This window comes from Condylura cristata, unplaced genomic scaffold (assembly GCF_000260355.1).
Source record: "Condylura cristata isolate star-nosed mole 26May11 unplaced genomic scaffold, ConCri1.0 scaffold00015, whole genome shotgun sequence".
In the NCBI taxonomy this organism is placed as follows: domain Eukaryota; kingdom Metazoa; phylum Chordata; class Mammalia; order Eulipotyphla; family Talpidae; genus Condylura; species Condylura cristata.
The window spans coordinates 26,261,959-26,275,497 of record NW_004567116.1 but is presented as its reverse complement, the minus strand read 5'-3'; the positions used below and the strand labels follow the sequence as shown (position 1 = coordinate 26,275,497).

At 43.1% G+C, this 13,539-nt stretch overlaps 1 protein-coding gene across 1 annotated transcript in view; it reads right to left on the bottom strand.

Moving 5' to 3' along the window:
* Window positions 1–3,484: 3,484 nt before the first annotated feature.
* Window positions 3,485–13,539, bottom strand: part of E2F8 (E2F transcription factor 8) — a 15,922-nt gene continuing 5,867 nt past the window's right edge. The window contains exons 5-13 of the mRNA XM_004682987.2: window positions 12,786–13,100; window positions 12,408–12,569; window positions 10,772–10,909; window positions 9,194–9,397; window positions 8,794–8,881; window positions 8,042–8,573; window positions 4,765–4,897; window positions 4,251–4,645; window positions 3,485–3,890 (exon numbers count right to left, since the gene is read on the bottom strand). Of these exons, the coding sequence (XP_004683044.1) occupies window positions 3,708–3,890; window positions 4,251–4,645; window positions 4,765–4,897; window positions 8,042–8,573; window positions 8,794–8,881; window positions 9,194–9,397; window positions 10,772–10,909; window positions 12,408–12,569; window positions 12,786–13,100 (2,150 nt within the window). The 3' untranslated portion in view covers window positions 3,485–3,707. The remainder of the gene's footprint in view (window positions 3,891–4,250; window positions 4,646–4,764; window positions 4,898–8,041; window positions 8,574–8,793; window positions 8,882–9,193; window positions 9,398–10,771; window positions 10,910–12,407; window positions 12,570–12,785; window positions 13,101–13,539) is intronic.

The window sequence follows — 13,539 nt, the reverse complement described above, 5'->3', positions numbered from 1 at the left end:
TGTGGCAGCTTTAGCAAGAGAGAGCCCTAAGTGTGGTGTTCTGAAATACATGTAGGCTGTGTCAACCCAACTCACAGGCTAGTGTGGACTCTCTTGTAGCCTTTCAGAAAATGTAATTACTTCCTTGACTTGGAGCACACTGATCGTAAATTCCCTACACCTCTATTTTTCTACAAAATGTTGACAATCTTGACAAGTCCCCTTTTTGTTACTGAGCCAATTGAGCAAGGAATTGACCTAAATGCACTCAAAGAGGGTAATGAGGTATAAAACCACTTCTTTAAAAGTTGATTAAGAGGCTGATACTTCCCCCTACAAAAATGACTCTTTTCCATCCAGCTTATCTCTTATTTTAAAACAGGCCCTTCAAATTTTAAACTACCAGTCAGCGGTGATTGCTGTAAAGAATCTGCAGTCAACCCACACTTTTCTATATAATTAATAGAATTCTCAGACAGCTTATCTACTTAAGTTGTGAAAATCTCTTTATCCTTTATCTACAGGAACACTAATCACTTGAAAAGGACAAGTCTGAGAGAACATGTTGTAAATCTGGGTTTAAAAAAATGTGTTTTTTTGGCATCAAATTCTATTGTTTTTATTTCTTGGGTTCCTTGTATCTCTTATTTCAGTTTTTTTTAAAGATTTATTTATTTATGCATACAAGAACTAGGGTGCAGGCCAGAGTTACGGGGGGTTGTGAGGATTCACCAGAGACAAAGTGGGGTACAGAACAGGTGGATCGACTGAAATATACTGCTGAGGGGAGTAGAGGGCAGGGTAGGAGAGGTCTGAAGCGTCAGCTTCCCTGGCCAGGGATTGAACTCATGCTGCAGTGGCTGTGGGTAGCTTCATAGTGCTTTAACCCCTTGGGCCACCAGGGAGGGCCCATTATTTATTTTAAATTGGGCTTTACATTCAATTCAATGTAGGTGAGGACCTTGCGTTTTCCGGCAAGATGAGCATTGCTTGCAGCTTTCTTATTCATGCTGGATTTCACCAAGTCTGGGATCAGAGAATTAACTGGTCTGGGAATTGGGAAGCCTTGACGCTTGGCTTTCCAACAATTAACAATACTGTTTCCCAGCTGCAGAAATCATTAGCAACTTTAAGCAAAGGAAATATATCAACAGGACAGCAAAGACCCTAGAAACTGTGAACACCTGCACATCAGGCTTGAGCACAGGCAGGTACCCTGGTCTTTCCAATGGCTGGGATGAAGGGACCCCAGGAAGTCTTGCAGTGTGAACAGTATGATAAGACCATTGCTGCTAGAATGATATGGAACATTAGATTCCAGAAAAATTGGTTGGCCTGGATGACAAGTCCACTCTTGCTAGATGTGGTGGGTGGAGCCATCAGTGTGACCCAGTGGATTCAGTAATTTCTTAAAAGGAAAGCAGGAGGTAGTTTGGGGAAAGAAACTGCACGCTGGCCAGATAATGACCACTGTGATATGACCTAGCATCTTTAAAAGTTGCTTCCATATTAACAAATGGACAGTGTGGTGCCTATGGAAGCCTTTAATATTAGCACATCCCTGTGCTGTCTGCTTCTGTGAAGACCTATAAGATCAATGACATAAGACAAAAAGGATATATTTATGAACACTCGTGGGTTATTACTATTTCAAGAGTGATAACCATCTGTCTAATGGTGGCTGTATTTGTTATGGATTGTGGCATCATACTATCATCACAAACTTAGCATATTCAGACAACCTGTTATCTCAGTATCTGTGGGTTGGTAATCCAAGAATGGCTTACTTGGGTCCTCTCTTTAGAGCATGAGATGCAACTGAGGGTATCTGTTAGGGCTGCAATCTCATCTGAGATTCAACTGGGGAAGACATCTACTTGCAAGTATGCTCAGGTTGTTGGGAGAATTTGGTTCCTGTGGCTATAGGTAGGATTGACTTGTTTCTTGCTTTTGGCTGCAGGCTGCCCACTGTTCCTTGCTGCAGTGAGTTTGCCAATATGGTCTCTCCGATTCCTCAAAATCAGCAAGGAGCCTCCACTTGACAGGTACAAAATCATGTACACATAATCACATACACTTCACCACCTGCTGGTGAGGAAGTCACAGGCCCCAACCACCCATAAGGGGTGGGATCACCCAAGGGTGTGACCACCAGGAGGTACTCACATGGGGAAACCTTATGAAATTGTGTAACTGAGTGGGTCAATCCTGGAGCTCTCTTGAAGTCTTAACAATTTTCTCCTTGTGCATCTTTCCAAACCTCAGTCCTAGATTTCACCTGGAGACCTGAAGAGGATGGGCAGAATACAACCTGGGCCTCCAGTCTCTCCTGATCATCAGCCACAGGGAGGGGAAAGGAGGTAAGGAGGTCACCTCCTCAGAAGCCCAGTGACTGTGGGGCTTGGTGTTCTCTCACTCTTCTGTGAGCAAGTAGATCTAGTAGACTCCCCTGAACAGTATCATTGTTTTCACCTACTGTTTTGCAACTGGCCTTTTCTGTGTTAAAGGGATGGAAATGCTTTTTTTCATTGATTCATATGTACATACTGTCTTCCTCATCTTCAGTATAATTCCCTTGAAGGCAGGAGTCATTTCTTCTGTCACGTACCTTTCATATGTTCAAGTAGGCTAAGAGCAAAGACAAGGTTTCCTTGGAGAAAACGGCTTTTCTTTTCAGTTCTCTAGTGGTGTGGAGGAAAAGGGGTCGTAGTGTGAAAATCTGCTCTTTGCTGCGTGGTTGTGCTAACAAAACATATTTGATGGGGCAACCTTGTGAATCCTCAGGTGTCCACGAGACAGTGTGCTTGGGTCCCACTAGGGCCATTAGGGACGCACCTGGAGTGAGGGGCAGTGGTCAGAAGCCGGCAGATGTGGGCTGCTACTTGCTTACCCTCAGGGTGACCCTGGACCTGTCACTTTAACTTCTGAGGCACAGTGACCTCAGGATGCGGTAGAAAACACCTGGGACTTGACTTGGTGCCAGTGGCCAAGCAACAGCCTGTCCAAAGCTATTTTCATGTTTGTGAAAGCAGAGTCATTTCAGGGCAAAGGGGGGACGAGTGTAGGAACATTGTATAAATTCTATCTAAGGGAGACTCAGGTGTCATCATCTTGTCAACACGGCCTCTGAGGTGAGGGAAGTTTTCATCTTCTCCCCGGAGTGCCTTAAGCTGGCCAAATGAAAATTTTAAGTACAATTTAGAAAAGTTTTAATTTGAACAACTTATGATTAAAAATACATTTTATAAATAATTTTTTTCCATAGACTTGATTAAGGATTGTTGCACTTTACAAAAGACAGATGCAGCAACAATGGATTAGGAAATTACAAAAAATATACTTATAACTCTCCTATTTAAAAATACAACACATTATATGTCACAGAGTTTTCTTTGTGCAAAGTTTAAGAGAATGCTGTCACATACTTAAAGGTATGTAAACTTTAATACAGTTACTTTGCATAATAATATAGGCACAGTTGAAATAAATTCTTCTTCCCTAGAAGTTAATACTTCTTAGTTCAAATCTCACTTTTATTTTGTAGGATCGAAGACTGAACTTAGCTTTATACAAATATGTATTTGTGGGTGTGTATATATATATGTATATACGTACATATTTACATATGTACGTAAGGAAACGAGTGTCTGTTTTGAAATGAAACAGTCTGAGTACATCTTCGGTGTCAAACAACTCCTCAGAAGAGTAAACAAAGCCAAGTCTGTCAACTAATGGACCTCCTCAGTCGACACTTCCAGTTTTCGCTGTGGGACAAAGAGAGTTCCTACGGGGGTCTTCTTAGCACCATCGAAATCCATGCAAGGTGAGCCGATTGGCTTTGGTGGTCCACCTGGGGTACGGAAGAAGCTTTCGGCCACTAACTGTGACCCTTTAGGTGTAACAGGAACAGGCTGATGGGAAAGAGGAACAGAAAACAAAAGTTAAACCCACACATAGAGGTAAGCTTAGCAGCCCGGAAGATTGGATTGGAAGCTTGTGCCACATGGAGGAAGGAGACCCAAAATTGATTAGGGTGGCCCTGATGTGCTTTACATTCTCAGTTATCTTTGGTAAGGTGAGGGAAAATACTCATGGTAACCCAAGCCCAATCAGGTGAATTCCTTGGGCACCCCTCTGGGTTTGGAAGGAAGATGGGCCTTTAGTCCCGTTGGAAGGATGAACAGGCCTGTCACCTCCTGTGATACTGATACCTGTGATACTGATACTGATACATCCACAGAAGGAAATCAATTAAGTGGGAATGGTCTCACCTGTTGTGCTCCCGAAGCAGCTACAGCTTGTCCATTCGGTTGGTTCTGGCCTAGGACTGGTGAGTCGTACCTGGTGGCCCTGCCTTGCCGCGGGCCTGTGTTTTCTGGTGTGACACTAAGACCCTCTATTCTTGGAGACATGGGGACAGTTCCAGGCCCGGGACTGGTGGACATCTGAACACTAGGGGAGATGAGTCCCAAGTGCTGTAGAGTGAAGTTTACAATGGCTGAGCTTGGGTTCTGGATGGGAATGGGCTGGTTCGAAGCCAGAGCCGGGCTGCTGCCGACAGGAACAGCTGCCATGGAAGTTGGTGAGACCATGAGCTTCAAAGGTGTTACATGAAAAGAGGGAAAATTCACAGCAGTGAGGTCAGATGATGTTACTGGAATAACACCTGGGAAGAAAAGAGGGGGAAGATATTTTAAAAGCACAGGCATTTGTCCTAGAGGCTTACAAAAGCTTAAGGGAACTTGAGACTGACACACATTTGAATAAGGCTTTACAGACACTCACCTGTGATTGGGGCGCTGTAGAGCCTGTGGTTTGGGGAAAGTGTACCTGAGTTCTCTTTACTAGATAAAATGGACTCTGCCCCCAGGGATGAGCACTGGGTGAGAGGGATTAGGTATCCTGATGGCAACAAGGTCTAGAAAACAAAGAGGAAGGGTTTATTTTACACACAAACACAGGAAGAAAAACGACTGTGGGCCCTGTCAAGGACTAATATCCCATGGTGCTTGTCTGTCTCATCAAACCAAAGCCTCCAGCGGTGTGGGCTGTGGGTGGCTAACTCTACAGTTCCTTGAAGACAGTATCTCTCCCTCCCTTCCATTCTAACACTTGTCCCGAATAACACAGACCATGTGCTTCTTCAATACCATCTGTGGTCTTCTGAAGCATCTTAGAGATAGCACAGGGCCTGCTGAGAGGCAGGGTTACCTTCACCCACATCTCAAGTCCTGCCCTCAGATTTCTATGAGAAGAGTTTAATGCACTGGGAGCAGGGAGACAACCACTGGGCTGGCTGTTAGTGCATTCTTTCCGATATACGTAAAATGGTACCTTCCAGAGTAACTGAGGCCCTAATCCCACGAGATTTCAACCCTACAGTCGTGGTCAAGTATGTTTGGAAAATGCTAACCCAGCAAGGGAAAGTGAATTTGAGACTTTCATCACGGCAAGCATCACAGATCTCCAAGTACCCAACAGCACCCAACGTACTATTTTCCAGATTATCGACGGCTAACTTTTTAGTGGCACCACTCTTCCAGGAGGACAGTGGGAGAAAAGTTAATTTAGAGAAAGGGGGTTGCCACACTGTAGCTCGAAATGCAGCCTTTTGGCTGTGTTTTTTCTCCAAGAAAGTTGTCACTGAACACAGCCCTGTCCACTCATTTAGTCCTGTCTGCGGCTACTTCCCTGTCATGTCACAACAGTGGAGTTGATAGTTGCAACAGAGACCATATGGCCTGCTCGGTCAGAGCTATATACTGTCTAGTCCATTCCAGAAAACGTCTGCTGACCCCTATTTGGAAGAAAGGCATTACACAATTACATATTTATTCCCCTAGTACTTTTGGTTTGGTTGATACTAAGCAAACACTTTTATAATACCTAAGCCAAAGGGCTGGGGACAAAGACAAAGAAGAGAACTCATCTGTTCTTATGCCATGGAGCAAAAAGCTTTCCCCTTTCCCAAGTGGGAAAGACCTGAGTGTGAGGCCATACACAGCACTGCCATGCCTGCACACACTGGACTTTCCCAAAGAAGCTTCCATGGGCGGCTAAACTGAAAAGTCTGCTTTAGCCTTACGATGAGCAGCACTGGCCAAAGCTAAAGCAACTCTTGTAAACTAGGGCCCCTCCTTTCATCTTCTTGCAGAACTTTCTTTCCTCCACTGTCAAAACATAGCCTACACTTTGATCTGGGAGATCCAATCTTTTCCCGGGAGCCAGTGAAATCAAGGTCTTCAGTGCTAAAAATGTACCACCAGCTTGGAATTTTGGTTTGGAGAGGTTTGGTGCTGTATCTTTACAAGCAGCTTCCTTAGATTTGCAGACATACAGAATTTTTAAAGGGCAGATTTAGGCATTTTTATAACTAGCTGTTTTTCGTTATCTTTAAACATTTTCTCTTATTGGTAGAAGTTATTCTGGCTCAACTCTTCCAAATCTTCTGGGAACCTACAATATCCAAATTATATTTTTTCAATTTTCTACAAACCATATTCATCACAAAATCTTTTGACCTACAATAGAAATTCATCAAGGAAAGCTTAGAGCTAGCTTAGAGAATGAAAAAACCACACAAATTCTTTTATACCTTTTCCTGTTACAGCATTCTATATTATTTTCACAACAGTTGTTACCATCCACTCCTTCCTATATTTACTTGTATACTATCTTCTATTTACCCCCAGAAGTGTAGTTCTCAGCAAATGTTTCAGTGAGTCAACACATGAATCTTTCATTGTCTTTGTTCTGCTGGGTCTATGCTAAAAAGAAGTGGTCAAAATGAAGTCATAGAGATGAAAAGAGAAGCAGAGAATGTGGAAAAGCTATCCACTGAAAACCCGAATCCTGAATAACTAAGTGAGCAACAGGAGACCATTATTAAATCACATCCAGTGGCCCTAACAGATTATGGACCTCCTAGAAAACTGAATCAAGGCAAAGCTTGTGATTTTCTCCCTAGCTTGTATATTAAATGCAAAATGATACTACACTAAGATAATATATGTTTCAGAGTTATCACAAGGCCATCCTCAAGGAAGCGAGGATACTCTAAAGCTGCTTTAATCATAAGCCCCTCAAAAAGATGACAAGCTGCTTTGAATGTAATCGTGGAATAAATTCATTCACCCTCACACAAACAGCAGTACGGCCCTGGGGTAAGTTCTCAAGAACCAAGGGCAAGTGCTGGGTGTGACTTGAACCTGAGCACTGTGCTTTACACGCTGCAGATGATCAGGAAAAACTGGTGGAACAAAGTCTTTGGAGATGTAGAAAATAAAACGTGGCAAGGTAAATAGCTTAAGTTAACAGCAGGGACAAAAGGAGAGATTAATTTCAACTTCCAGGTTTAGTGGTATTAATTAGTGATACTGTTTTTTGTAAGTAATTGTCTTTTGGGAGGAAACTGAGAGAAAGTATATAAAATTGCTTGATACTTCTGATGTCTGGTATTGGGGTAGGCATTCTAGAAATGTCCATTCCTTCCTGAACCAAACTCCTCCTAAGAAGAAATTCCATAATCAGTGTGTCAAATATACTTACAAATTGCCAATATTTGATTTTCTATTTCTACACAATGGAGATTTGGGTTTAGATTTTAGGTAGAAAATAGTAACTAGGGCAACAATTTATCCTTCTAAGTGAGAGACGCCAGTTACATGATATCAAACATTAGGTAATGACTCAGAAAGCCAGACTTGTAAGAACCCTTCGTATCTGTCCATTCATTCAGGGTTACGTCTGCTTGTAAATTATTTAAGAATCTCATGACAGGTGTTTGCAGTACATGATGAAGAAATAGACTTAGGGACAACCTCCTACAGTGCTTTTAAAAAGAGCAAATAATCCCTTTCTCCAAAGGTTAAAAATGTCCCTGCCGTCATCCCACTCAGGAGATCAACTGTCTAGGGCCTTGTTTGGACTGTGGGATATAAGAAACAGTTCTTGTCTTCTGAGAGACTGCTCTTTGCTTTGGTAAATTTCAAAAGCCTCCAAATTCTGCTTTAATCGATTGGGGGATTCCTAAAGCTTTGTCACAGTTCAGGGTTCTACTTACCGTGGAGACATTTTCAAGTCCTTTTAGATCCTCTTTAAATTTCTTTTTCAAACTACTGTCCTGAAGCATGCTTGCCCTCTTTAAGCCTCTTTCTCCAGCTGGCTCCCTGTCTTGGTTCTTCGCACTTGGTCTCTCAGGTCCCGGCAGCACACCTCCAGGCCTGGTGGGGACACTGGCCTTTGGGGCATCACTGGTACCCTTCTCACTGGGGGCATCTGCCGAGTCTTGTGATCTCACAGCTTTCGAAGGGGGTGTGAGGCAAACAGTTGGGCTCAGGCCGTGGGGTGGCGTGATGGTTTGGGCTTGGGCAGGCTGCAAGTAGATAGCGTAGGACGGGCCCGAAGGGGCCTGAGGTAGGATCACAGGCACTGCAGATGACAGTGGACTAGGGATCAGGGGGACCACCCCCAGGGGCTGGATGAGGGGCGGTGCCGTCAGCTCCAGCTCAGCATTCACTGGGGTGTCCAGAGGGGCCACGGGTTTGCAGTGCTCAGATCTTGCCAGCTGTCCTTTCACCTTCTTTCTGGGTTCACTAAAAGATAAGATTCAAATTTGACACGAAGGAAACACACTTTAGTCTACATGTTTTGTCACTTTAAGATCGAAGTCATGTTTTTATGAAACTAGCAGCGTTTCTGTAATGATTATGTATGAAGTCATGAAGAGATTATCTCACCAGTTTCTAAGGCCTGGTCTTTCCTTACATAAAAGAATCCTATTCGTTCTGTTGCTAAAGAGTGTTGCTAACCTACCTTGATTGCTCTTCTAGCTGCATTTTGCAAATAGCTGCAAGTTGATCCATTTTACTTGGAAAGGGTGTAGGATTCTGAGAACTCTCAGCTGAAAGATAGTAAGGGGTGGGGGAACACTTGGTCATAGCAAAAGAATACATGATCACAGATGAACACTGCTGAAGTCAAAGGAATAGAAAACAGGCACTGCCCGTCCCCCCTCTCCCTCCAGCAATTAAAGGATAAACCACATGAATTAATTTTTGTCCTTTAATTCATATAAGCTAGGTTTCAAGAGGGTTAGAGTATATAGACATTGAAATAATTCGCTAACAAGTACCGCTGGGATGAAGCAAGTAAAAAAATCGCCAGATGAAAAGGCAATTCTTCCAGCAGAGCCCTGCGATTATTGAAAACCTACCTTTGTTGGTTCTGATAGGGCTACTGGGAGCAGAATTTATCTTTCTCCGATCACTTTCTATGCTCTTCACCAGTTTGATAAGAGATGGGTGTCGGGTAAAGTTTGGTTTCCCACGTGTGGAAAAGAGGTTTTTGGCACAGTTCTCTTTTGAAGACCGCCTCCCTTCTAAATCAGAGGGGGCCAATGGGGTTACCGGGCTGAGAGCTGAAATAGAATAGGGCCGCGTGTTAGCACACAGGTTGGTCATCTTTATTTGGGGATTTTAAAGAGTCATTCTACAATGATTTTAGGAATTAAAGTAACAACACAGTTACAGAACATGACATATGGACCCTATTTTAAGGGCTTTACATTCAAAACCTTGTTTGTTTTACTAAATGAATACTGAGCTAATATTCCACAACTTAACAGCTAAGATATTTACTTCCTTTTGTACCAGTAGTGTTGAATAATGTAATGGTACTTGCTACTGGTTTTCCTTTCTTATTAATATCAAAACATTTGGGCATCTGACTCTGATGAAATATGGTAACCCTCACTACTATGATTGCATATTTGTGTATGCTCCAAATTCCTATGTTGAAACTTAATATGGCGGTGGGGAAGTGCCTGGATCCTAAGAGTAGAGCTTTCCTGAACAAGGATAGTGTTCTTACAAGAGACCCCTCAGAGCTGTCTAGATAGTGGATTCTCATCAGATTCTGAATCTGCTGGCACCTTGATCTTGAATTTCCCACCCTCCAGAACTATGAGATATATGCTTCTGGTGTCTGTCAGCAACTTCTATGGCATCCTGTTCTAGCAATCTGAAGACTAAGACACCCTCAACAACTCCATCAGGTAGAAACTTTTCATGGAAGGAGAACTTCCCCATGCAGCTACCAACTCATGGCTCTCCAACTAGAGGAAGGTGGGCCTGGGATGTGAACCTGGTCAGTCTGACCTCAGCGCCTGCACTCTAAATCCCCTCACCCAATGACCTCTCTCTGAGATTGCATCCATAAGCAGTCACTGTCCAAAGATACCATCATCCTCCCCATTTTGCAGGTGAAGAAACAGCCTTGGAGAAGTAACTTGTCTAAGGCTACACAGCTAGTAATAGTGGCTGATCTAACACTGTAACCTAAGTCTTCCTCTGCCTCTGGCCCACGTTCTTGCCACTTTCTAATACTTCTGTGGGTGGAGCTGCAAAGGAATGTAAAGTATGAAAACCCCAAGGCTGAGCTGAAGACTGGAAAATTGGTACTGGCGCGAATGCATTCCATATTCTTGATGTGCACAGGCTGCTAAAGTCACCTAGTGGCATAATGATAACATAGGCACTTTATGGTTTTCAACTTCTTAAAATCCTTTAAGTCCAGATTCTGTCTCTTAGCCACTGCTGAGAGGTGGTTACAGACCTTGGGTTACTGATGGAGCCAGTGGCCGCAACTTCCACATTGGCGCTCATTTCAAATTGTCTTTCTAGCCACTTAATATAAGTTCTTTCCACGTGAGGTGTGGGTAGGAAAGTGAGACTGTCTCCAAATATGCATAAATTCAAAATAATAGAGCAAAGGAGAGAAAACAAATACATACCACTGGAATTTGGACTGATTTCTGGGCCTGTCCATTTAAAGGCAGGTTTTCGCCCCCTTTCCTCCGTGACATGAACTTTCTTGATAAGATCCAGACTACTCAGAACATTAGCTATATCATACAACCGCCTAATTTTGGCTGGGGGAAAAAAAAAGTACATGTACCACTTAATGAAATAATGAAGGATCAAAGGACTCTGCTTCATAAGAATTTCATGTATATTCGAAGAGGATCCTAACCACCCATGTCAGCCAGGCTGCTTTAATTAACACAAAGAAATAGCCTGAAATATTGAAAAGACTCAGGCACTGTACATACTGAATTTTAAAACGACAAAGCACATGTTACAAAAAATTGAAAAATGACATGAGATCGCCCTACAGGGCAATATTACATATCTTTAATAAAAAGCCACCATTGCTGGACATGTTCTAATGAAGATTCAGAAGAATTTTATGAACAAATAGAAAGCATCCATGACAAATGCATTCCTTTCCTGTTGGTGACAGTTTATAAGATTCATTTAATATAAGCATGGAAAATCTATACCCCCACAGAATTTGTAAGTGTTTCTATTGTACTTGTATAACACACAAAGCATAGATTTGTTGACCCCACAGATCTTAACATACAGAAAATTCTGTTACAACAAGTCTGCCTTGACTTCCGGCTTGCCAGCTCAAAATTACAAATCAAGCTGTGATAGAAGGTTCTGAATTCCCTGTGAATCCAGCAAATTGCACATCTGCAGTTCCTGGGATCGTTTCCATGGCTGTGACTAACCAGTGAAATGGAGAGCTCAGTGCAGCCTGGAGGCTCAGAAGAGCAGGCGTCAGTGTGTTTTCTGAGACTGCAGAGCTCCCAAGCCAACTGGCAGCATTACTGCCTCTACTCTACTTAATTTTGTCTTTATAGAGATACTATCAACCGGGATGTTTGAATATCCTTCTACAGGACTAGCAAAACTTACAGGGACGGGAGACACCATGACAGCTACTGGCACCACTCAGCCTCTGCTATTGCCTCGGGCGGCTCCTCCTTACCAGACACCCTGGGCTCAGGTTAGCATCACATTCTATGTGGAGGTCTGTTAATACCCCCGGGGAGGTGGGCATGCAGCAGGTCACTGCCCATGTGCTGAATACTTCTTCCACACCCCTTGTCTACTCTTCGTAGAATACCCAAATTCTATTATGGAGGCCAGGTCCTTCCCCAACTTCAAGCAGATGTTCTGGCTAACCAGGTTCTTCCAAAATGGCTGCAGGACACTTCAGGAACAATTTTGAAAGAATTGTTCATATGCTCAAATGAGTCAGTGATAGGATTTTGAGAGCTGGAGCCAGTGCAACTTTGCAATTCATTGCTGGTGGGGGACACCAGGGATTCCAGGGGTGTATTGAGACAATGTTATGTATCAACTGAGGAAACTTTTAAGGAACTGTTCAGAAGCTAAAGTGTTATATGTATACATAATTCCTATATATCTGTGAAAATTAGCTAAAGCAGTATGAACAACGCTTTTGGGGTGAGGTGACACTACAAAGGCATAGAGAGCTCTTTAAATAGCAAAGGTAACTGGAAATCACTTCCTGCTATTTTAAGACTAGGCCAAAGTCCAATGAGACGTGACACTTACTTTTAAACTTGCTTTTATCCAAATCTTCCACATGGTCCTCCCCAATTAAAATCTTGGCAGCAATTTCTAGGCTTACTATTTGAGGCGTTGACACCAAAAACAGCATCACAAATTTCTGGCTCATCACTCTTAAGGACTTGTCTTTGCGGCTGTTTACAGAAGCTTTGGGGAAGGATGAGGATTAGAGAGTTAAAATTCATAAAGGGACAAGTGACTTAAGTAACTAGGCTAAAAATACCACCACCTGACGTGCAGTGGACAATGGCAGCATTTGAACGCGAAGGCGGCAGGGGGAGCTTTAGCACGGTGTTCTAAGAGGAAACTCTTCCCTTGCCCAACAGAAGCACAGGGCTGCCCCGCTTTTCAATCCCATCTCACCTGCCCGAAATTCCATTCCAGGGAGTTCAACAAAACACATGTCTGGGTGTCCATTCTGGCCGGTACTGGACTTGATGATGTGATCCTCTATAGCGTAACTCTTACTAAAGTCAAACTCTTGTTCATATTCTTTCTTTTTGATCATCATGATCTGCTCAGCGTACTTGTTCTCCTCCCCGACGCTTTTCAGAGTCCCCAGGGTTTTGTTGAGATTATGTCGCCCGTGCCAAGTGTACCTGTTTTTGGCAAGGCGGCTCACCATGTGCAAACTCTCTAGGACGTTGACAATGTCGTAAATGCGGCGACGCTCAACATCTGCAAGGAGTGAGCAAATGCAGGTCATTAGGGTCAGATTTTGGAAAGTGTATAAAATCGATTAGCTTTTTTCCCCATGGTGTATTAGTCAGCAGGTTTTGGATTCTTTGACTCGACTTATGCTCAGTTAAGAATGTGAAGATGAGCAAGACATGGGTAAAAACAATGTCACTACAAGTTCGGAAGGTAACATTTTATTGATTATGTGTCGCACAGGTTTAGGATATTCTCATACTAAACTTGTGATATTTAATATGAAACATCCTTACTTTTTTTAAAGATTTACTTATTTATGCATACAGAACTGGGGTACAAGCCAGAGTTGCAGGGATGGTGAGAGGCTTCACCAGAGACAGAGTGAGGAGCAGAACAGAAAGTTCCATGAAGTACACTGCTGAGGGGAGCAGCGGGCGGGTCAGGAGAGGTCTGCAGCACCATG